At 42.5% G+C, this 25,471-nt stretch overlaps 1 protein-coding gene across 1 annotated transcript; it reads left to right on the top strand.

Annotated features, from left to right (window-relative positions):
* The first annotated feature begins 17,268 nt into the window (after positions 1–17,268).
* Positions 17,269–25,471, top strand: lbh (LBH regulator of WNT signaling pathway). Its single transcript, XM_080870795.1, has 3 exons — positions 17,269–17,475; positions 21,906–22,008; positions 24,607–25,471. Exons 1-3 carry the CDS (start codon positions 17,447–17,449, stop codon positions 24,826–24,828), a joined length of 354 nt encoding a protein of 117 aa, XP_080726921.1. The 5' UTR covers positions 17,269–17,446; the 3' UTR covers positions 24,829–25,471.

Here is a 25,471-nt window from a genome sequence, read left to right as displayed (position 1 = left end):
AGTCAGGACCTGTTCACTGTGAGGCATCAGTAATAGGCAAACTGTCCCACTGTGCCACCCTCTATTTACATCAATATTGATATTAGTTGTTTTAATCTGTTTATTTTCTTTGACAATGTTACAAAAACTCAGCAGTGAAGTGACCACTCAATGCAACATCACACCCAATTCCCAGGTGCTTTCATGAGACTGTGGTCTCCACCTTCCTGTTTAGAGTCTTGTGTCTGCATGTTCTCATATTCTGTGACCATGCATATTCTTGACCTATTTGCATATTGTTACAGCAGGACCTGTTTTCCCACAAGAGCGAGAGTTCACATCTGTGAGCTCTTGTACGTGCTCGTGTCAGAGGAACGTGTATATTAATGTTTGTTTGTGCATTTGTGTTACGTTAGCTGGATTAGCGCAGCCCATTTGCATCATCGGAGAATGTGCATGTGTTGAATGTCTGTTATCTTCTTTTTTTTTTTTCTTTTTCCCCTCTAAGCACTTGCTTGTGTGTCTAATCTAAATGGATACAGTCACATAATGAAAGAGTTCTATACGTAAGCAAATACTTTATGTGAAGTATAACACAGATAGCAAGAGGCTGAGGGGGAATATGAGATACAAAAAAGAAATCAAAACAAGACAAAAAGACTAAAAGGTGTGAGAAAATTACTTTGGTGGCGCATCTGGGAGACTTGAGGTGCTCCCACGTCCCTCTGGTCTCTCCCTCGGACGACCCTGCTCACCTCTGTCTGCGCTGAGAGAAAGGAAACGGACGAAGGATTTACTGTTGGGTCCTGACTTGTACACATTCCTGGTGTTGTTTTTCTCCCCTCGGCCCCTCGGCCATACCAAAGGCCTCTAAAACAACAGGCTGTCAGGTTGTGACAGCTGGCTTCAAACAGCTCCTACAGCAGCCCTGCACCCAGGTTCCCAGCCGCATTTGTATCTGTGTGTGTGTGCGGATGGTTATGTGCCTGAGCGTGTGTGCGTTGGTGGTTAAGTGTTTGTTTGGTCTGTACATGTAGATGTATAGCTGCTTGTGTTGGTGGCTGTGTGTATCTACCACTTTGAGATAAGTAGGCCTTCACTCGCTGAGACTTAACATTTAAACCTCTTTGGTGTGGGTGTGTGTCATATCCTCACACACACACACACACGCACACACACACAGCCAGGTGGCAGAGTGGCTTTGAAGCACTATGAGCCTTCTTATGATATTCCTGGCTATCCAGGTGTGTGTGGGCTGGCCCGCCTGTCTCAGTCAGAGAAGGCCCTTTTTGTCTGCGCTTTGTCAAGCAGGAGAGGACCATTGATCCCCATGACCCCCTCCCCTGCAGAGAAGTACCACACCTCACGATACCAAGATGCTCCCATGCAGCCTCAGACGTGGGAGCATGCAAAACCCAAGATTGTCTGGAGGATGGAGGTGTTTTGTATGTGTGTGTGTGCTGGGGAGCAGAGGCTAGTACAGAAGGTGTGGGCAAGGATATGGGCTCCTTTAGGTGAGCAAGAGCAGTTCTTAATACTAATGGATTAATTGTTTGTACTCCACAGATGCTCATGGTCCACACTCAAATGTGGCTTTTCAGTAGTAGGGAAGGATTAAAATTTTTGGCTAAAAATTGGCAGGCAGGAGATGTTTTTAGTGGGTTGAGAAGACAGCCTAACAGAGGAAAATGTAACACTGAGTTAACTTATCGTCGATCCATTTACAGTATGTGCTTTAAATAAGTCAGTGATGTGGTGCTTGTCCTACAGGCTAGCGCCTCAAATTTATACCAAAAATCTTAGGATGCCGAGTAAATTGTAAATAAAAACCAAAAGCAATGATTTGCAAATCTCATAAGTACATATTTTATTAACAGTATATCACATGAAACATTGTTTGATTAGAGAAATTGTATAACTTGTGAAAAAATATTAGCTCATTTTGAAGCAACATGTCTGAAAACAGTTTAGTTCTACTTACTTTCCACACGGCTGAAAAAGTAAGTAGTACTAAAAGGAAACACCTGGTGGAACATTTTACAACTAATTAGGTTCATTGCAACAGGTCTGTAACATATTTGGGTACAAAAGAGCATCTTAGACAGTTTCTCAGAAATGAAGATGGGCAGAGGTTCACGGATTAGCAAGACAAATGACTCTAGAAGTTGTGGAACATTTTCAGAATAATGTTCATTAATGTAAAATTAAAAGACTGAATATTTCATCTGCTACAGTACATTCAATCATCAAGAGATTCCTCAAATCTGGAGAGATTTTTTGTGTATAAAAGACAAGCCCGTGATCGTCAGAACTATGCGTGGTGCTGCTTTAAAAACAGGCCTGATTCTGTCATGCAAATCATTGCATGGGTTCAGGAACACTTCCAGTTCTTTGCAGGTTAAAACTATCATGCAAAGACAAAGTCATGAAAAGAATATGGTCCAGAAACACTGCTGTCTTCTCTGGCCTAAGCTCGTTGAAAATGGACTAAGGAAACTCTTCTGTGCTCAGATGAATAGGGATTGAAATTCTTTGGGGTAAACTTGGATGCTGTATCCTCTGAACTAAAGAGCAGATGATCTATCCAACTTGTTATCAGGTTCAGTTCAAAAGCCCGCATCACTGATGGTATAGGGGTCCATCTGTGCCTATGGAATTGGCAACTTTTTTTTTGGAAAGGTACCTTCATTGGTGAAGTCATGGAATGCCCTGCATATTTTAGCAATATATTCTGTACCTTTACTTATATCGGCCGAGAACAGAACAACGTTCCCATTCTTTCAAACCTCCTGCAATTACTTGCCACAGTCTGGGTGAGGCAGACTGTAAGAATGGTAAATGGACTAGTTCTTATATAGCGCTTTTCCACTCTTCTGAGCACTCAAAGCGCTTTACACAACTTGTGCATTCACCCATTTGCACAAGCACAACTGACATTCACACACATTCATACTCCGATGAATGCATCGGAGAGCAATTTCGGGTTAGTATCTTGCCCAAGGATATTTGGCATGCAGACTAGGGGAAGCCGGGAATCGAACCACCAACCTTCCGATCAGTAGATGACCTGCTCTACCACCTGAGCTACAGCCACCCATGTACTTGCCACAGTCTGGGTGAGGCAGACTGTAAGAAGTGAAGAAGGTGGACCCAAGTGCAGACACGCAAAATAACAAAACGTAATATTAACTGAAAACAAGCCGTTTATTAGAGGCTGGATTAAGAGATACAAAACAAAGGCAAAGGCAAAACTAAATCATAACCTAAACTGGGTGAACTAAACATAACAGAACCCTGAAACATAGTGATGTGACGTTCTGTATCGAGGCTTCGAAGCGTGTGTCGAGTAATGGAGGGGGCGTTTCCGCGAAGCGCGTATCGAGGCTTGCTTCATTTATGGGAGGAGCTGAAAATGATGACGTCCGAAGCCTCGCTGCCCGGCTGTACCACGTGACTGGTTCAGGAAGCGGTTCGAACTTTGCCGCAAATAATCATTTTCCATACTGCCAGCATAAATATACACAGTATACTGCCATCACTACAATATAGATGTTTTACACACTCCTTTTGTTGTTGACATTTACAGGCTGTGTGCAAAATGCCACACTCTTCAAATTCATGCCAACTAATATTTTTACGTCCAGTAGGTGTCCTGCTAGAGCAAATGAAGCTTCAAGAAGCTTCGCGTTGGGGTGAACCAATTGGATGAAAAGCTTCAGTGCTTCATGAGGCTTCATCTGCCCATCACTACTGAAACATGGACACCTGGCATAAATTCATAATGATGGAGACAAGATAGCATAACAGACGCGCTGACACGTAATGAATGAACACACACAGACTAAAAGCACACAGCAGGTGATCAGGGGAAGTGGAAACACACGGGGAAACAGCTGACACAAATGAACATAACAATGTCACAGTGGAAGAGTAAAACTAAACACAATGAACACAGGATCACAAGACCTCTTCAAAATAAAACAGGAAACATAATGAGACACAGATATGACAACATGAACTTGACAACACAAGACATGCAGACATGAAACACATGAAGGGCAAGGGAGACTTAACATAGGGGTAGGAAGACACAAGGGGAAGCTAATAACAAAGAGCTATAATGACAACCTAGGCATGATAGAAATAAACTTAGGAAACCTAAAGGACTTAAACATAAACTAAAAGTCAAAACACTGGGGCAAAATGGCCCAGGATCGTGACACTACCCTTCACATTCCCTTCACGTGAGCCTTTCTCAACATTTTAGAGATGTGTTCCTGCAATCATGTTCTGAGTTTAAACATTTGATGTTTTCTATATTCTTGTCACGGTCCTGGGTCGGTGACCCAGTGTTTTGAGTTGTGCATTCTTATTGAATTTTGATTTTGTCAGTATTTATCATTTCTAGTCTTTTGGTTTCAATGTTAGCGTTCTCAGTATTCTGGTTTATGTCTCTGTGTTCCATGGTTGCTCTGTATCCCCTTGTCAAGTCCACGTCTATGTGTTATGTTTCCTGTTTTACTTTGTAAGTCTGTGTTTCATGTCTAGTTTGGCTTCCCCTGTTCGCATTGTGTTTGATTACTCCCAGGTGTGCTCACCTCCTGTGTCCCATTCCCTCGTTATCCCTCCGTGTATTTTAGCCCTGTGTTTCTCTCAGTCAGTGTTGTGTCATCCCCTCTCCATATTGTGTGTGTGTGTGTCTCCTTCTGTGCTCCCTGAGAGCGCCATCCCTAGTTTCCAGGTTTCCCAGTGTTTTTGTTATTCGTTCCCAGTTTCTAGTTTTGGTATTGTTTTTGCAAGTTTTTGTTTTGTAAAATATGCTACTGCAATAAAGAAGCCTCTTTAAGTTTATTCCTCTGTTGAGTGTTTTGCGTTTGGGTCCCACATCCTGCCTGCCACACAGCCGTACCTTGACAGATCTCTTGTAAATAAAATATGGGTTTACGAGATTTGTAAAGCATTGCATTGTGTTTTTGTTTGTTCAATGTTATTGTTCAGTACCTTTGATGATCACATGCAGGTATTTTCTTCATGTTTCCTGCACCACTATACTGAGTCTTGAAGAAAAAAAAAACTATCATAGCTCTTTTTAATATTACACCTCCAGTTTAAACCAGTTCAAAAGTCAAGAAAATGTTTTTTCTTAAGAAGCCAAATGGCTTTGGATGTTTCTTAGTGCCAGAAACCAAGCCATTTTAATTTCACTTGGCCTGCTTTTGAAAAAATCTCAAGGATGTGGTAAACACTCAAGATTAGTCATCACAGTGGTGCACCCCATGCCTCAATCCGATGCCCTCTTTTATTTTTTTATATGCTTCTGCTAGAATTTGTCTTTAGAAATCCTGTATCTGTTATAATTTCTAAGACACACTGCTGTACCTCAGTGAGAAGAAGCAAACAGACATTTCCTATATGTAATCATGTACGAGAAGAAGCTTAAAAAACAACTAAGTACATTCCATGATTCAATAGCTTGTAAAACATCCTTTGCCACTGAGAACTTATTTTCTGCATGACTTTATAAGTCATTCACGTGTTTAAAAATGGAGGACTGTCTGTGGTGTGACACCATATGGCCATTGCTAGCGAGCATGACTGCATGCAGTGAAGTGAATGAACATTTTAACCACTCGATTTCTAATTGCATTCAAATACGGGAAGTTTTGGTGGGGAACCCGCTAAGATAGGTAGTCTCCTAAATATAAGCGATTAAAACAGAAGAGCAAGCAAAAGGGAGAAAAGGGAAGTGACTTCGTTTTTGTCTGAAGCTTTCAGCTGCATCACATGGTTTTGATCAGCAGATGAATGTTGCTCAACTGCTTTGGAACTTTCCAGAATGAATTATTGCATTATTAATTGATAAGTCCAAAGCCAAAATGAACTACTCAAGTTCTAAATATGTTCAGAATAACGAGGTAATTCAAACTGCTGACGAAGACCATATGATAAATGGGTCTTAAGGGGAGATTGTTTTGCTGTTGTTTTAATGGTCTGCAATGAACTGGCAATGTCACAGGCAGCATGTTTACTTTGTTAATAGTTTAGTGTTGCACAAAAGTGGCATCTGTGAGAAATGTTTTCAACTTTTCCTGGTTAAACTACTTCACTGCTCCAAAAAGACTGTGTTTTTTTCTCACCATCACACTGTGGCAGCGTATATGCACCTTTGGTGCATTCAGGTTTGTCTCTTACTGGCCATTAAGTTGTGAGTGATTTTATGGCTCTTCTGTAGTTCTCTGTTTTCACAAAGGAAAATCATATATTAACTTGCTCCCTTGTCCGCAGAGGGGTCAAAGTCCCAGATCAGCCACAGATCAGCTTGCCTGGAGCTGAATAGGAGTTTGTGTCTTGCTCATTGACACTTCAGCAGGGCATTTAAAGTTCAGACAAGAAAAAAAAGAGTACTCTTAAGTGTTTTCTGTGGTGATTTTATGTTAAAATGTGTTTAGAGCACCGAAGTGCACTTTGGAAACTATAATGTGGAATTTAAAAACAGTCCTTCAGGCCCGTCTCTCATCTGAACGGTACTTTAGGCTCAATGCCACAGTGCAGAGCGAAGGCACAATGGGAGACATCACAGAGTCACGGCCTGTAAATGTTAGCTTTAGTTTCTTTTACATCAACAATTTACCCATCTCTAATTGGAACATGGCCCACCTTCCTCTTCTTTCTATCTAAACACATAGACATGTACACGAATAAGCACACGTGCATTCACTCATCTAGATATACGCTGCACCATGCGCGCACACACAACCGGTGGAGTTATGGGAACATCTGGAGGAGCTCATCCAATGCACAGACAAACGTTTCCTGGAGAGCACCAAAAGAACCATCAAGGCGTCTTCAAACGGCCCGCCGCTGCTAACACAAACACGCTCACAAAGCTACACACACACACATACACCTCTTGGCTGCCGAGGTAAAGGTCATATCAGATGAACCAAGGGAACAAAAAGCATCTCTTTGCACTGTGTGATATTGCAGCACTTTAGGTTAACTCTCCAAGCACAAGGGCTAGCTTTCTTCTCCACCAGGGTCCCATATACACATCCTCATGCATGCTTCTCTGTCAGGGTCTCAGACCCAATAGGATACAGACCGTGAGGTATGAGGTGCATCTTGTGAAACACTATGAGTATGTCAGGGTCGGTCAGTCTGGCCTCTGACAAGCTCCTATACGACACCTCGTGTGTAGCGGGGAGGGATAACCGTTGTGCTGCATGTGGATCCCTGATAATAGTAGCTGTTTATCACACATCCACATACAGCATGGAGTAGATTACAATATATGTTTACTCTCCGTTTGTTCTGGAAATTTTTCTTCAGTTCGCCAAACACCAAGGATAAAATGTAAAAAACAGACAAGCAATAAGTAAAAAGCAAGCATGTTCAGTGTGACACTAGACATTTAAACAGTTTCTGTAAATGTCTGCGGCTTAAAGTTCTAAAACTCCTCATCAGTTGCCAAAATTTCCCATTGATACAGTAAAACCTGAGCTGCTAGTGAGCTAGTCAAGTGTAGTTATTTTGGTCATTTAAAGTCTGACTTGTCATAGGGATTGAGAACCAGACAAACAGACTTAAGCTTTCACTTTAACCACCACAGCCACATGGTTGCTGGCTGTGCTGTAGAATTGGGCTTTTAAAAGTAATTCAATCAAGTGCTTTCTAAACCTAAACTCACTTTAATCATCTTATTCTCTCGTCCCATTTTTTCCATCTGTCTGTGAGACACGGCAGAGAAGCACAGTTTATCATTATCACCCCCTCTCACCTGAGACCTCACCTCTTGTCTCCCCATTTCGCTCTACTTCCTGACACCCCCCACCACCGTCCACCCCTTTGGGCCCTTTCACCCTTTCTCTCCCCTGCCACTACCCATCTCTTCACACATTCTCTCCTCCCCTCTCTCCCCCTCTTCACCTCGCTACCACCTAGTGAGCACATTTCCTTACTCCCTCCCTGCCAACAAAGGGGAAAAAAAGCTTCTACTCATTAGCGGATGACCCTTGCCCCTAGGCCACATTTTAAGAGGCTCTACTTGACTCCTGACATGGCCGTCAGCAATCAAAACACGCACACATAGACCTGGAAAAACGAGGGGAAAGGCCAGCGTGTATTGATGCTTTCCCTGATGTGTGTGTGACAGCAGTCTGACAGCAGACAGACAGGTTCATGAACTACCGCACAAGCTCTGCGGTGGTTCCCCTGTCCCCAGGCTGGACTGAGGAGAAGGTTACCTACAATGGAGATGGATCACTCCCTCTCTCTTTGCTCCCCGTGTGGCTCGTTTGCAGGAGCCCCATTAGCTTTATCACCGATCTGTGTGTTTACTCATTGGGAAAGGTGAAGGGTTTAAGCCTAGCATGTCAAAGTCGGTGTGTAATGTTGTCGATACTTTTGTAATTGCTCACAGAAGTTGGATGGTGTAAGCTTGTTTAAGATCGGATGTGTTTGTGTTTCTAATTTCACAGACAGGATGCAAACACACACATATGCTGTTAATCGCGCTGTTGTTCTCTCTCCCTTTACCACGCACACACATTCTTCTAGACCTGGAAAAAAGAGTGCGATTTTGAAACCTTCTTTGCATGATTGTGATCACAAAATTTTGCTAAGTAACAGCAAATCAGCAGCAGTGTGCGAGCTAGCCTGAGGATTCTCCTGTGCAGGTCAGTCCTTTAATGACAAAGCTGACAGCATATTCCCAAAGGCTGGGTGCTGCTCCTACAGTAATAGCCCTTCATTGTTGACAGATTCATGTACTCCCCTCGTTTGATGTGGCTCTCTCCTCCTGCTTTAACCTCTGTTTGTCTGCTTTTGGAAGCTTTTTTTTTTTCAAGGAAAACTTGGCTTTTCAAAGGACAGCAACCAAGCAATTAAAGTCTTCTTTTACCGGTTTTACTGTGTGGTAATGAGACGTACCTCTCTGTGTCGCTGACACTAATATAGGCATGTCTGCTCTTAATATGGCAACAGGGCTGGCATTGTACCAGCATATAATTTTTCAGCTATAGTGGAATCAATAACTGTGTTTTGCAGCACTTTAAGAGAGTTTAGATGTTTAGATCTGAAGCAGAATTATGGTCATGTAAATATTTATATCCAAATTCATAAACATCAGGCTGCAACATCACCTAAACTAAGTCATTGGTATTATAGTGAAATCTGGAGATGAATAGAAATATTGAAGCATTTAAGTCATTCAGAGTGTTTTGAGGTGAAACTTTGAAGATCAGGGTTGGTTTTCAGCCCTGAACTGTGAAGAAATCCTAGCTGAGGCCTGTGTACGTCAGTCCACAACTCTAACTCTGTATTTGGTTTATTTTCAGCCTATGTGTCGATGTTTAACACGAAAGACTGCAATATCCAAGCACTGAGCAGCACCAGCGACATGTGGCCACCAGACTCCTTCGCTCTTTCTTTCACTCCTCCCCACCCTGTGCTGCTCCTGCTGTTCCCCTGAAAACACTGTGTCCCATGGCATGAGCAAACATGTTTGGCCATCTTTCCTGTGAACCGGGAGAGTGACTCCCCTCTTTGCAAAGCCCAGAAGACATCCTGACCGCCTCTCAGTGTAACTCAGAACTTGTGAGACAACAAACCTTGATGATGGCTTTGGGTGACCTTTTAAAGGTATTTTAACAACCCAATGTACCCACTATTGAAATATTTGGTGGGGTAGGGTAATTTTGCCTGTGTGAAGTGGGGAAAACAGCTAATCCTGTTTGAATAGGCTACCCTAGTGTTTGAAGTCATTATGGCTCGCAACAGGGCAATGAAAGTCACCGTCCTCCACACCAACCAGGATTAATCATGTAGTGCCACAAATCAAGAACACACCAAAGCTGAATCACAGATAGGACTGTAACAACGCTATGCTTCTGGATGGTTGTTCTCTCCTGCATAATAAGCATATAACTTTTACAGTTTTAAAATTTAGTTTAGTTTTTTTTTTTGTCTTATTGTCCTACAGATCCAGATGCAGAGAAAGATGATTTGACTTTTACAGCCTTGTTGTTTTTTGTTTTTGAGGTCACCGTGCCGGAGCCTTGCCTCACTTTCATCCTACATCTAGATTTAAAAGTGTCCACCAGAAGATTGCTTTGCAAACATGGCTATTTACTCGAAAATCCAAAATAGCCAGGGTACAGACACTGTGAAGTTGTTGTGAAAAGATTTCTTTTTAATTGACAGATTTTTTTTCCTTTCCCCAAATGCAGCAGTTCTTGAACTTTTCCTGGCAAGCTCCACCTCAGAAGCAGGAACAATTTCACGAGCCATACGCCACAATTTTAAAGTTTTTTTTTCTCTTTACATTTATTAGGATTTTTTTTTTAAAGAATCCAGTTGAACTTTTCTGGAGAAAAGGTCTGCATGATCGCATCGGTAAACTTTATTTAATAAAAATCCATTTTTATTTAGCTCCTTAATTTTCCCACTAGTAATCCACCACCTGCAGGGGCACCATATAATGAACCATTGCTAGAGCTGAGCAGATCTATCTAAATATCGATAGCATTGATACTGACGCTGGTATTGGTATCAGACTGATATCAAATTGACCTTAAAAATATATCTTAAAGGACTATTAAAAAATATCAGAACCTTTTTGTTCTTACTGTCGCATGCATTTTTGTGGTCTATAGAAAGAGCCAGGCACATTTACATTTAAGGTCTAAAAATGAAACAATTTCAAAATATATGACAAACTGAAAGGTGTTTCTTCTTTTGTTAACTTCCTTATTATTATAGAAAGTAAAAATCACAGTGATTTAGTGGTTATTGTGTTCAGAATTTGCAAATTGGATTATGATTCATCTCATAAATCATGAGACACTGCTCTGCCCTACAAAAGCTGCATTTTTTTTTTTTTTTTTTTTTTTTTTTCTTAAATGACATCAGAAACAGCAGTATGCGACATTACGTGATGGCAGAGCTTCAGTTCATCCTTTGTCATTTTTTTTTTTTTTTTTTTTTTTTTTTTTTTTTTTTTTTAATAAATAGGACAGGGGGAATGAATGAGAGAGAGAGGGGGAGAGAAAAAAAGAAAACCAAAGGGGAGAAGAGACGGTGAGAAGGGGGGGGAAGAGAGACAAAAAAAAAAAAAAAAAAAAAAAAACTCCTGGGTCACCTGTATGGAGAAAAAAAAACAAACAAACAAACAAACAAACAGAGGAGACAGCAAACAACAAAGAGCAACATAATAATAGAGAAAACAAAGCACCATCACAATAAACTAGCTAGTCATAGATATCAGTATTTACTAAGTAATAAACAATATTGTGCAGCACGCAAGATAGACAGCGCACAGTGTGCTTTGAGGCAGCAGCCAAGAAAGCTTTAGTCCGCGTCTGTGAATACCCATGTGTGCATACCTGTGTGGATCAGCATGCTTGCATTCCAAAGGTTTCTCCATGTAATGATCTGCTAGGGAGTGTGGGGGGGCCTCAGCCCCGTCCTCCAGGGTGTGAAGCGGGTATGGAGGAGATCAAAACTCCAGACATCCAGAGGCCCCCAGAACACAAAAGACCATGGAAGACCAACAGAGGGGCAGCCGCGCCACTGTTCCAGTAAGAGCTGAGGAGAGTCCCAGATGAGGGCTCACTCAGCAGCCGCGGAGCAGAAGCCAGGGGGGGTTGCAGTGACGCGCCCGTGAGCTCCGCCGGCCCCCAGCTGCGCCTGAGTGACCGAGCCCTAGGCCGAGAGGCCGGGGGCACCCCACCTCCAAAGGGGGCCCGAGCGAGCCCCAGGCCCCAGGCCCCGACAAGCGGCCGCCAAGGAGTGAGCCGGTGTGTACCCGGACGCCCACCCCCAGACACAAAGAACCACCAACACACCGACACCTGAGGGAGTCCGCCACCGGCAGGGGAAGTGGTGGTGGGTGGAGATAGGCCTCCAAACCTTGGAGGGCCTGAGGTGTCCCCAGAGAGGTGGCGTCTGATACCCAACCTGACATATAGACACAGACATACCGGCACACACAGACACAAACATCCATTCCCACCCTCATGCTCTCATATGCACTCACTCCACACTCAACCAACGTGGAGACAGACATAAAGAGACGCTGTACACATAATCACACTCCCCAAGCGTACTCTACAATCCGGGTCTAGGTACCCTTGCCCCTGGAGGGGGGAATTGCACCCAGACCCAGGTGGTGTTACCCTTTTCCCTGCGGTGGGGAGAGGCAGACCACCCCGACTCCGCAGCAGCAGGGAGGCCCCACACCCCAGACCGCAGTCGGACGGCCAACTCCTCCTACTAGCCCTCCCGCTCCAGCAGGCCGCAGAGAATGGGGGTGGGAGAAGACTCCAAACCTCCCTCCACCCGCTCATTGTAGTGTTGATGCATATGTGTTCTAAGGTGCAATTAAAACCCAGGAGGGCATGGAGCTACCTGCCAAGGAGCAGCAGGTAAGCGCATAGCCCCTCCTGCTAACCCTCAATGACTAAGTGTATTTAAAATTGAGAGGTGGGCAACGACGTCAGGGGTGACAAAAGCTGCATTTAAAGCTTAAAAGTATTGGTATCAATATTGGTATAGTCAATACTGGCCCTGTGTTTACTTAGTATCGCTTAGGACTGGTGTCTGAAATAATATGCGCTCCAGCCCTGCCATGTAAAGATGAAACTGGGTAAAATATATATATATAAATATTTATGTCAGCAATCAATGTGAATTAAAGATCTATTAAAGACCAAATCTCATGGGGGAAAGCCTACATAATCTCTGCTTTGTGTTTGCTTTGGTCGGTCTCCCATGGTTCTCTCTCACGGACGATTGTGTCACACAAACGCGCCACAGCTCTGAGACCAGGTGATGACAGCATTATGGTAGTTAGATCCCTAAAGGGTTATAATAAGTGTGTTAAAACATTATATAGTGCTCGGCGGCTTAAGAAGCGAGCAACAGCTCTTTCACCTGCCCTGCTATCCGCTCTATCTGGAAGCAGCAGACTCCCATGGATGTGTGAGGTCTTCATTTGTCTCCCTAAGCACTGATAGCGGAATACAGTAAACATCTGAGAGAGTTATTGCTGGGATTGGATTAATTACATGCAATCTTGAGTTTCTGCAATGCATCTTTTGTTCCCAGACAAGTCACACAACATTAACAAGCTGTCAAGCTGTGAATTGAAATGGTTTGTCTCAGCGACTTGTTTTGAGCGCCCGTGTGTGTGTGTGTGTGTGTGTGTGTGTGTGTGTGTGTGTGTGTGTGTGTGTGTGTGTGTGTGTGTGTGTGTGTGTGTGTGTGTGTTTCTTTACCTCACCGTTTACCCCACTAAAGAATACACGTCTTAATGGTGTGAGCGACACACATAATCATGTGTTATAATTTTCATATACATCCACCGAGCTCAGTTTGTGAATAAGATGAAAAAGAGAAGTGAGGTGGGATGGGATGGAGGGTGGGGGGGTAATGGAGCTTGACTAAACCAAGTGCTTGTACATAAATTGACATGTGCAATTAGGGAGATGTACACAGTCCCCCTGGTCTGTTTAAGATCTGGAATAGTTTCCTAACAGTTTCAAGATGCCCTGTTTTGGCTTTGGTTTCAAACCTAAATCGGGTTTGACCTTGCTGAATAATGGTGCCGGTGAAGTTCCTTCTGTTCTCTTTGGCCGAAGTCCAATTCCACTGCGTACATGACGGCAAATACAGAGCAAGGTTTGGCCTCGCTGGAATGTGACAAATGGTGAAAGAAATTCTGACCTGAGCTTGAAATTCCTAACACTGGATTTTGCAAGGTGGTTATAAACACTTTTGGTTTTGGTTTCCTGTTTATATGGTGAATAGAGGTTGGAGGGGGCACTAAAACTGTTGGAGCTGAGGGTTTAGCTTGCATGCTCGCACACTCAGTCTGGAACCTCTCAAAATGAAATGCTTTGGGAAACTCTTGCTGTTTTCTCTTCTCTCTCTCTCTCCTTTTTTTTCTTTGTCTGGCTTTTTCTTGGCTTCTGCTTTTCTTTCTCTGTAAACCAACACACGTTCTGGTAAGTTACCTGACCTTTATCTACATTTCACACAGGATAAAATAGCAGATTGTAATAACAGAGTGGCACATCAAGGGTTAAAGACAGCTGCCAACATCTGTAGCTGTGGCTAGCTTTTAATTGTGAGGCCCAGCAAGTGAGCGAGCAGCATGGTGGAGAGGGGGCCGGCAGGCCGCATATTTCAGCCGAGTGTTCACAGACCAGCTTTCTTTTTGCAGGACATGTGGACTCAATGACGGCGTCCAGGGGTGTACTCTGCTCCTATGAAATATTAAATGTTCTCGGCCCCTAAGTGCAGACAGACCACCTGCAAGCGGTGTGGCGTGCGGCAAGCCCGGTGATCAGATGTCCCTAAGCAACACACATGCACAAACACACATGAATGAATAAGAAAAAATTACAAGCACTCATATTCCCAAACAGGGTACAACATACAGGAATGCACATGCTTACACTAATGGATGTAAACACATATTTTTTTAAAAAGAAAGGGGATAAAAAGCAATGTGAAAATGGAAACTGTCAGGCTGATGTATGGAGGAGAGATTTATTCTGCAAAAACATGTTTCCTGGCTGTAACACACAGAACTGCTGCGCATTCTTGAGACTGAGAAATATGTCTTTACTGTGCTTCTCCAGTAGGTTTCTGTTCAAAGCTGTGCTCAATGTCAGCAAAGGCAGAGAACCATGATGATGAAAAAGAGAACGAAAATAAATAAAAGAAGACCATGACAGATGCAGCATTACTTGGTATGATCATAGTCCAAGAAGAAACCTAAGCCTACTTTGAAAAGCAGCCAGGAACACAACGGGTGCTTGTTGACTGCCGTCCCCTTCAGGGCCTCGTTCATTTACACATTGTGCAGTTGGTCCTCGGCCTCCCCTCTGCTCCACCGAGACATCCATGCCTGGCCAGATGTACAACTGTTTTTGTGAAGCCATGAAAAAAAAGCAGCTGGTGAGCACATCTGCAAATTGAACAGTGGGGGTCGCCATTCTCTTGATTCTGTGCTTTTTCAGTGAGGGAAAGGATTGCTTTAGACACACTATCCATTCTACTGTGTATTTGGACTGTTCACATTATCAGATTTAACTTTTCATGGTTGTGAGATAAGTTAATGTAATTAATCCTAAAATCATTTACAATTAACTAGTCATCAATTATAATTAACCAGTATCAGGGCTAGGAGAGGCATTGATGCACAAATAGAAGCGGGTCTTTTTGTTTCATGCAGTGTGGTTGCAAAATAAATCATGTATTCAAACACTGTGCTTTATGCTGACAAACAGTGCAAAGCTCACTTCACAGACACATCATTTCTAACCTATTCATTTGCAGCATCGTAAATATTTTCCTTAACCTTTTTTGTCACAGTTACTTTGATAGGTCAGGTTTTTTATTTCTATATTTAGAAATCAATTTTTTTTTACAGAAAAAAGGCATAAGGGCTGTAATAAAGGGGGGGGAAAGAGGTATTGAGTGCTAAACTTTGAGGACAATTAACATAAATAATATTTTTTATATTTCTATTTTATAAACTCAAATTAAATGTGTTATCCTAAAAAAGTAACTATAAACTGATTATGTTTGTTTTACAGCACAGCATCCAGTTTTACTTGTGAATGCGGTAACATCTTACAGTTATAGTTTCATGCAGTTATTGAGAGGGCTGTAAAACAAATCACTTTAGTTTAAATTAGTTCATGCAATTACTAAATATGAGTTTAACCTGGCTAGCAGCATTTTCCTGTTGGCTGCCACCCATCTTGTTCAGTCCCTTCTCGGAAACTTCTTTGACACTGGTGACATCATGTGGGCATTTGGTGTCAGTGAATCTTAAATCTTGCATATGTTGTTTCTTGATGTCTTGTTAGGGGATGCCAAACTCAGTGCTGCCCATGACATCATGTGACAGTGATGTGATGATGTAACTGGCTGAGTCACTCATACCTAAGGTAGCTGCTAATGGTATATAAATATAAAGGATGGCAAAGAACCAAGTGAAAATACCTGTTTATATTTGTAACAATATGCTGCAATGACATCAGTGGCAAATGCTGCTAACTTTAGCTCCAGCCTATTCAAGGGTGTGAATGTTAAAGTCCTTTACTATGCAGGGGCTTTAAATAAAATATAACTGCGGTGAGATATGCAGCCCTTCCAACACCCACACAGTGCCCACAGTGCAGGGGCTTAAAACTACACGGACACATTGTTGAACAGCTTTGTGCTTGCACCACAGGAGTTCATACCCAGAGGAGCTATATTGTAATGCTCAGCTTTCTATCTGTTGCTGAGGCATTACCTTTTACCTAAGTCTCAAAGAGCTGGCAAGTGCCAAATATAGCATATAGACTTTGCAATCCAAATTCTTTTTTAGTAACTAAGCCATGCCTGTTTGACATGAATTTGCCTGAAACAAGATGTTGTGTCAATGGCATACTGAAGATGTTTTTAAATAGGAGAACCGTATAAGAAATATTGTAGATACTAATTGCTGTATCATAAAGGCGTTTATTTCAAAGTGTTTTGAATGAGTGGGGCAACAAATCAAACTTGTTTTTAGTTGGTCACAAGGGGGCAGTGGAGTCCTACCTGCATTATATCACCAGCCCCTGAAGAGTGCACCTGCTCTTTCTGAAATAAATGTACAGTACATGGCGTGCTCGGAAAACGCAAATAGGCATTCTGTGAGGTATGAAGGTCGACTATGTGATATTGACCAAAAACACAGAATAAGCATGGTGAGGTCATGGAAAACAAAATCCGCTGACAATAATTTGATAATAATCTGTGGTCATCTTGTGCTTGCATTCTATGATATAACACAGTAAAGGCTTGCAAAATAAATAAATAAATACCATCCTGCGTTGTTGCCGAAGTCTACAGACATTGACTTGCCCTTGGAATATATTTATGAATGAGCCTTTCTTTCCTCCTCATTTGGATAAATGTCACGAATAAACTAGCGGGCGAATTGGAGTGCTTTTGTCATTCAAGGGGAGGTAAGGCTGTCATTTAGTTGCCTTAGAGACTGCAAATCATCGCGCAGCATCTCTTCGCCCGTCCCCAATGAGCGGGTTCAGCCGCGTTTGCCGTCATCAGGGCTGGAGGCTGGATGAGCTCCAGTCAGCCTGTGCTCTGATTGGCTCTTGTCGTTAATGAGCTGCCATTGAGGATTTTTGGCTCGTGCTGAGGAGAGGTGTGTCTCTGGCTGCTCGAGTACACGCCTCTCGCATAAATGCTCCGCCACAGCTGTGGATCTGATCAGACGCACCAATTTGAAGGGCAGGCTTTCGAGACTTCGCTGAACAGTGACTTTCGCTTTGCGTGAGCATCCCGTTTTGCTTTTGTGGTAGACAAAGAGAAAAAAAAATAAATACATACATAAATAAATAAAAGTAAAGAGAAGTCAGCGGCAGCAATTAGATCCCCCAGCAGAAGTGACAGCAGGTGTGAATTCATGTCTGTATTTTCACCGCAGATATACTGGTGAGTACTCTGTTTTCCGTTCGTACCTGTTTATGTGTGTGCTTTTGTTTATGCATTTTAAAAATCGTAACTAATTATATGTCAGGCGCTGGATTTCTCGGCATTGCACCTGACAGACAAGAACAATGAAGGATTTAGTTGTTTCGTTTAGATTGGTGATTTCCCTTAAAATCAGCCACCCTATTTTTGTTGCTACACCCACTCATGTTTCCTTTGAGATTTTCTGTGGGGTGTTGCCCCTGAAATTGGAAATGTCACAGCACTCAGATTGGAAAACGAGAATATTGTAGGTCTCGGTCTTAAAAGAAAAAAATCAAATGGTTACCAGGATATTCGGTAGGTTTAGGTACTGCTCCATGCGCCAGTTTAGAAAGGTGCATTAGTCTCACTGTGCTGTCATCATTTTCAGCTTATTTCAGTCCATTTGACAGTAAATGTAAGTTGATCTCTTCTCACTTTCATGCCATTTTTGGAAGCTCGGAACAAATAGGCTTACTTTGCTGTATGTGAATGTAATAGGACCTTTGCTTTCAGTTTTTGGTCTTAAATACTGAACGTGCAAAAAGAGAAGTGCGCCCTATCTATTACTAATATCTGTTATCAGTGTTACATTTTCCATAGCCGGCAATCAGTAGCCTACCATGACTCCATAATTCACTCTTTGATGGAGGAATAAGGAATGTGTCTTTGTTTGTTCGGGCATTTTTAATTCTCTTCTGTCAAATATTTTCCTTTCTTTACAGAGGATATGCAAGCTGCTTTGAAAAAAATGGTTTTGCGAGCACTGTTAAAACCTCAGTAGGCCTCTGTTTGTCTCTACCAGGAAGTTCAAAATCGACCTCTTTGTTTTAACCACACGTTGCTTTCTCGCCTGAGCTTACTTACAGTAGGCTTGCGCTTCTGTCAGAAACCTTCACTTCTTTGGTTTTATCAGAGTGGTGTAACTGTTTCAGAGTGCGAAACAAGATTGTTATGCTGCACTGAAGTCTTTGCCTTTCTCTGTGCCAACAAGAAGACATTTCTCTCCCAAAATGCCATCATCTTGTATAAAATACTACATCACATATAAAGAGAAAAATGTCTTCCATTGGTTGAGTTTCTCAAACTATTCAATATGAGTAAGCACTTGGCAACAGTGTAAAGAGATAATTTTCCACATACATCGCAGAGGACACTGATATATGATGTGTTTTCAGTGATGGTCAGCCCACAGGAATCTGGATTCAACTCATTTGTTCCTGCTCACTTCTGAGGGTCCTACTCATTGAGCCCCGCATACCTGCAGAGCTGGGTGACTTGGGTGGTGGAAAGCACAGCACTTGGCACTGAACCTCATCAGCTTTGCTCTGTGTTTGCCACATTGCATTAGATTTATGATCGTCGTAGTAGTAGTAAGGACTAGCAGGGGTGTTCAGAGGGGAAACAATGTTAATAATGCAAGTTGCACATTCCTCTTGTGGCGTGAGATTGTTGCAAAGACCATTTGGGCTCCAGTCAGCGTCACTACAGAGAAGCAAGGAACTAGCATGGAGCTAGCCTCTTTGTAGTTCAGGGACAGGTGAATAAAACAACAGTCACATTTGTTTAACAAGCAGACTCAGTTTTTGTTCACGTTTTGAAAAGGAAGATTTTTGACAGCAGTTGGAAAGGCTTTCCTGTAGAAACCCAAAGAAGTTCATGTCGTTTGTATGTGAAAAGGCTCCAGCGTAAGGTCAGCGTTGTTAGGAATAAGTAGAGCAGATTTGGTACAGCAAGCGCTTTAAAGAGCTATGCTTGAACCCAGCAATCAACTAATTAACTGAATTGCTCTAAACTTTGGACATATGGTCAAGAACATATTGGACCGTAGTGGCCTCGTGATGGTACTGGCTATCTATCTGTGGCCTGGCTCGCTGAGGCATTAGGAAGCTGGCAGGACCAGGTATGCATTAGGCTGACTGGGTCAAGAGGTAAGAGATTAAGTGCCATCTGCACCACCAGCCTCACCGATTAATCATTGAGATCATGTATCTTTAATGTGTTTCTTGCTTACAGAAATAGGCGGTCTGTTCCTTAACTCTGTTAAGGTCACATGTAAGCGTGCGAGTTGCGGTCATGCTGAATGCATCTAATCTATACCACTTGGTTGCTTGGATACCTCCTGCGTCCTCTTTGAGAGGGGCATGTCGTCGATCCCTCCCTGACACCTGAAGCAGTAATTCCAGGACTATTTGTGCATGTTTGTTTCCTCCCAGGTTGACTTGTTACTCGTGCACCCCTACTTCCTCCTCATTGTGCCCCTTTGTGTTTTATTAGGCTGATGTTCTGTTATTCTTAGCTGAGCAGGATGTTTATAGATCCCCGAACAGAAATATGACTGGCAAGTCCTAAGTGTTTATCTTTCTTTTCTTTCTCTCCCTCCCTTTCCCCTCTTCTCCTCCTGCTCAGGTCTTCACTGTCATCCTTCTGTCTCCACCTCTGCTGTTTTTGCATGTCTGCCTCACGCTCCTCTGAACCCCACTCAGCGATGATATTAGTTAAAGAATAACCTGAGCTGACTTTTTTTTTCCCATCCTAAACCTTGCATATCCCTCAAGCCTCCTCGGTTTATTTCTGGATATCCGGCTATTGTTTCTGGCCAGTCGTCTCACTAGCGCAGAAAAGGTTACTTAACAGTGATTCAGACGGAAGCTTTTTAATTTTAACATTTTCAGAGCCATTGTACACCCTGCTATGATGGCAGTCTTTCTTCCTGAAACAACAAGAGGTTGTGTATATTTAGGGATGGAAAAATTGATTATTTCTATGCCCCAGGGGTTAAAGATCTCGGTCTTATATCTCATGATTCAGTCCCCCTTGTTAATAATCCCATCTTAATTTAGGCTACATAGAAACTGCAGTATGTGTATAGGTACATGTGTTACATTCAAAAGTTGACGGTACTGATTAAAGGTTCAGATACACAAAGCGGAGACCTAGAAATCCTGGGTTGTACCAGGGGTCAGTGAATGATCTGAGTGCTGTTCTAGCCTGTGGCTCTCTTAACTTTTTAATGTTAGGTGTTCTCAGTACAAAATGTAATAAAGTTCTTGTGGGTTGGTGTCATCTTGACAATTTCTCAAACAAAAACAAAGGTCAACAATAAAAATCTTCCATTCAAACATCGAGGTTGAAGCAATGCAGAGGGGATTGTCAGGACGCTGTGCTTTGAATGAGTCATGCATGGAGATAATAAGGCAGAACAGTACTTTACGCAGAAATTCCACATAATATATTCCATGTAATGGCAGATGAAGTGAAAGTGAGGGTTTGACAGATTTGTTTGTAGAGAGACTTCAGTTTTTTTCCCCTTATCAATATATATTTATTTCTTTAATAAAATATGTCTCTGTCAGAGAATTCAGCAGATCCTTAAAAAAGAAAAGTTATACCATAATACCATTTTCACCAAAGCCTACCTTTTAAAAAAATATAATTTTCATGCTTCTGATGCATCTAAAAATAAACCCTCCGTCTGAATTTCTGATTTAAAGTAGGTTAAGTGAAGCCCACACATCTTGTCCCAAAAAATAAATAAATAAGCAAGCCCATCAAACTGGATAATGTGAGTGAGCTTCTTGGCATGCTCTATTTTCTTTGTCCTTTTTAGCCAGTGACCACACAAACCACAAGCCTGTGGCCACTGACCACTAGGCACCAGGCTTTAAATAGAGAGCGTGAGAAGGCCGCTCAGCATCTTGTCTCAAGACAGCATCTATGCGAGTCTTGGGACCTGCTTTAAGCGTTACTGCGACAATGCTGGATAGTGAATGCACTGAGCTTGGATAAACAACCTCTTGCTACTTTCATCTAAAATGGAAAGTTTGGCCAAGCTTTGATGGAACTGAGTGCATCAAGTTCCTCCCCAGTCAAATACCACAGCACGCCCCCAGCACACTCTCACAATGACTGTTCTCTGGTTGCTAGCGCAAGAGCACATCACTCTGTATTGAGAAATGGCCACCTTATGCAAGCCGCATCATGAGCTCTGCAGCTTTGCAGTGCATTAGCAAAGCAGACGGACTGGATGCGTGTTGTGTTGTGGTGGAGATGTGCAGAGTATAAACAAAACTGTCAAACATCAGCAGGGAAATAGATCAACCATAACTTTCAGACCTGGGCTGCAAATAGATGGTTTGATAAGTGTTTCTCTCTCTCTCATTGGCATGCTTGTGTTAGTTATTATAGCCTTTGAACTTTTATCCGTTTATCTTCACTGTATACAGTCTGCGCAGTAGTATGCCATACAAAATACACGGGGATTACATTATTATTGATTAGAAACATTTGGATAATTCAACACTATATAAATCTTCTTAGTGTTTTTATTTTCTCTGCAGATGCCGGGCAACTGTGCTATGATCGTCACTGTGTCTAATCACATTGCTTGTCTTCTTCTTTCAACCCTACAGTCCAGTGTTTGTGCCCAGCCGAGATATGACTGAGGTGATGATCAACAGCACCCCCATGGAGGACATGAGGCTCAGCCCCAGCAAGGACAGACTCTCCTTCCAGGTAGGACACACGTGCATGCATGACAGATAAACAGCACTTCCTTCCAAATTCCCAGCCTGTGCATTTTTATGCAGCATTGTCATTTCATATCTGCTTTTATCCATTTATTATCTTGAATCTGAGTATCATCTAATGATATAGTGATTATTTTCTTTCTTCCATCATTACGAGCGAAGCAAATATTAGAATTATTACAGATAAAAATCTGTGTTTTAAGATAAAGCAAGAATGCCCACCTAGATACTGAGATTACGATGATAAGAAAGCATTATAGCTAAATTGCACAGCCCTTGTGCTGTTTCTTTCTTTAAAATTCTAATATGTAATGGAAAGGACATTGCAGATTATAGTTGTTACAGCCTAAAAGTCTGTCTATCCGACTGACTTGTCCGAGGTCTGCACATTCAAATTATCCGAGGTACGTCACAAAAATAAACCCTCAACAGATTAGTGTTTTTAAAAGCGGCTATCAGGTGGTCTTGACAAGTTGTAGCCAAAGGCTTTGTTTTGCTGTCAGCTGAGCAGGGTCATCTTAGAAATGAAATTATTTGAATATGCAGCTGCTTCATTATTTTACTGTCTAAAAATTAAAAGGCTTTCTGTCAATACTCTACGGGAGGGAAATTAACATGAAGATGGAATACTTATCAAAGAGGTCATCTCCTGTTAAGTTCATTTTGATCATTTAAAACTTCATTATAGTGTCAAACTGTGTGTTTGGTGCATTTATAAACCGTATAGAGCTGTGTGTGAAGACTATGACTCAGAGAGGATGTAGACTGACCTAGAGGAAAAGGCCCACTTCCTCTCCACTCAATTCACACCACAGCTGTGAGTCTGTCTGAGAGGGGCCAAGAGAAAAGGAGGGTGCCAGTGTGTCACTCCCTCACTCTTTCTATCCTTATCCTGCCCAATGTCCCAGGATCTCCTTAGAGAAGCCCTGTATGAACTGGTGATGCTCCATCAGTAGCTTCCTCTATTATGAGTTCCTAGGACTTTGACTCTAGTAACCATGGCCATGAAATCCCAGATGCTATTACAAAAGCTACTAAAATAAATATGAGCTATGATACTAGATGGTGAAAACTGAGTAGATGTTGACTTTCTGAATTATCACAAGGCAATGTCATGATTCACAACTAACCACGCTAGAAGAGCTTAAAATAGCCTACATTGTGCCTGGGTGATGTGTCTTCACTTCCTGTCATTGGAAGTGAAAGTGATTACATGTTTTAGCTAGGGGTCCGAAGGCAAGGTCACTCACTGCCCAACTCCCCTTGGTGCTGACGCACAGTGAGGATTAGCGATGCTGGCCAGAAATGCAGATCGACTCAAGCATTACACATAAATACGGATCTGCGTGCACACATAATTACATGGCATTTACTTGGCACAGTTTGTTATGCACCTGGGTTTGAAGAATGTAAAACAAAAATGACTAATGGACACGTACAACCTTTTATAACCTGGGAGATTTTCCTCGTTTGCTTTCTTAGCTCTTTTTCCTCCCTTCTCATCTGTCTCCTATGGAATTCATGGAGACTTAGAGGAGATCCAGCTGTGTCCATCTCTTGTCTCACTTTCTCTCCTGCCCCATCTAATGCTTTCTTTCCACTCGGCTCTATGCCCAGACAGCGACATCGCCCCCCTTTACCCCACCCCCAAATGTCTAGGAATGAAATATGCAGGTCTAAAAATATTCATCCACTTTATCCAAACAACAGCAAAAAAGAGGGGGGGAAAAAATGCTGTTCTTGGACCAGGAGTGGCAGGCTTTTTTCCCCTGGGCCATTCCTCCTGTTTCTGAGAACAGAGAAAGTCTGAGGTTGATGTCAAATCTTGCCAGGACAGGGAATGCGTGTAATCTCTGTTGTCAGTCTGTCTCTCATGCCCTTCAGTTCAGATCCAAATATTTTAGTGTGACACTCCACATTTATCAGCATACATGGATTTGCAGATAACGCAACAGATTTCGTGTTCTTTCCGAGGAGATTTTTGACTTTACATCCACAGAAGTGTTCAATATTCAAAAGCTGACTGTTACAGGGATAGGTTTCCTAATTATGCACAAATCATGTCGCAGTGAAATTTTACTTTTTTTAACTCTTGGTTTAAAATGTTATGATTATGCTATTGTATAATCCTCAGAGTTGCGGGTGACGCTCATAAGCGGCTATGAGCTGCTTGGCACAATTCCTTCCAAGACATTGAGATTAAACATGAGGCAGCATTTATCCTAAGTCCTGCTAGAGATGCCTCATTTACCCATACAGACCCTTGTGCAGCATCTATGCAGAAAGCTGGTATAACTGAAGGAATGTGGGTTGGGTAAGCACAGGTATGCCACTGGGATTTTAATCAACCCGTTCCTATCGCAGATGTTTAGTCTTCGCATCACTTCCTCCTTCGTTGCAGCCCTATAGTGGTGCCTGCAACACTTGCACAAGATTCAAGTTAAGTTGTAGGAATCCAAAAGTCTTGCTTACAAATAACTTTTTTGGGGGGGGATAGCTGACGCTCCACTACATTTCAGAGCCCAACTAGTATCCCCATTCAGCTAATGACAGATGAATAACCATTTGTGTATTTTCTCTACAGATATTCCCAGACCCCTCGGATTTTGACCGTTGCTGTAAGCTCAAAGATCGCCTCCCATCCATTGTGGTTGAGCCGACAGAAGGAGAAGTTGAGAGCGGGGAGCTTCGCTGGCCTCCAGAGGAGTTTTTGGTCAGTGAGGAGGAGGAGGAGGACGAAGAGGAAGAAGAGGAACAGAATAGCAGCATTCAAAATGGACAGCCAGCACAGAACTCGCAGCACTAGAGGCTGTGTTATAGCACCCATACACTCTTTCTTCTTTCTGATGGACTGTCCCGTTTCATACACTGGTTATACTTCACATCAGCACTCCAGTTCACTCAACTGACAGATGCCGTCTCGTTTCCCATGACACCAAAAAAGAAAAACAAATCCCTCCACGCGAGAAGCAATATGCACACATAAACACACTTTTATGACATCGTAACGTATCCTCCTGGACTGCAAATCAATCAAAAACAGACTTGGAAGAGATCAGACAATGCACACCTCTAACCTTCACCTACTTCTTACCACCGTGTGTGTCTCGGCCCAGACCAGATGTCCTGTTGGACAGCGGCAGCTCAGTGCTCCATGGACAGGTCTCGCACTGCAGGATGTTATTACTGCTCTGTACCCAACTTCAAAATGGCTGGCGTCATGACCCCAGAGGCTTCCTACTTGTATGCAGAACTATTGTGGTACCCGTGGGAATTATTGTACAGTACACTGTCAATGTTTGTGTTCAGAATCTGGTTTGCTATGTTATTATTATTATTATTGTAATTGCCACTGCTGTAGACTTGTCTGTTCTGGAGAAGCTGAAACTTTGTGACTTGTCTGTTGAATGGGTTTTGTGCAAAATGTTGTTGGGAATGTTTTAGTTTTG

The sequence above is a fragment of the Rhamphochromis sp. 'chilingali' genome (genome assembly GCF_963969265.1).
Source record: "Rhamphochromis sp. 'chilingali' genome assembly, chromosome: 21".
NCBI classification, from domain to species: domain Eukaryota; kingdom Metazoa; phylum Chordata; class Actinopteri; order Cichliformes; family Cichlidae; genus Rhamphochromis; species Rhamphochromis sp. 'chilingali'.
The sequence above is the reverse complement of the archived record's forward strand: the minus strand, read 5'-3'. Positions and strand labels throughout refer to the sequence as shown.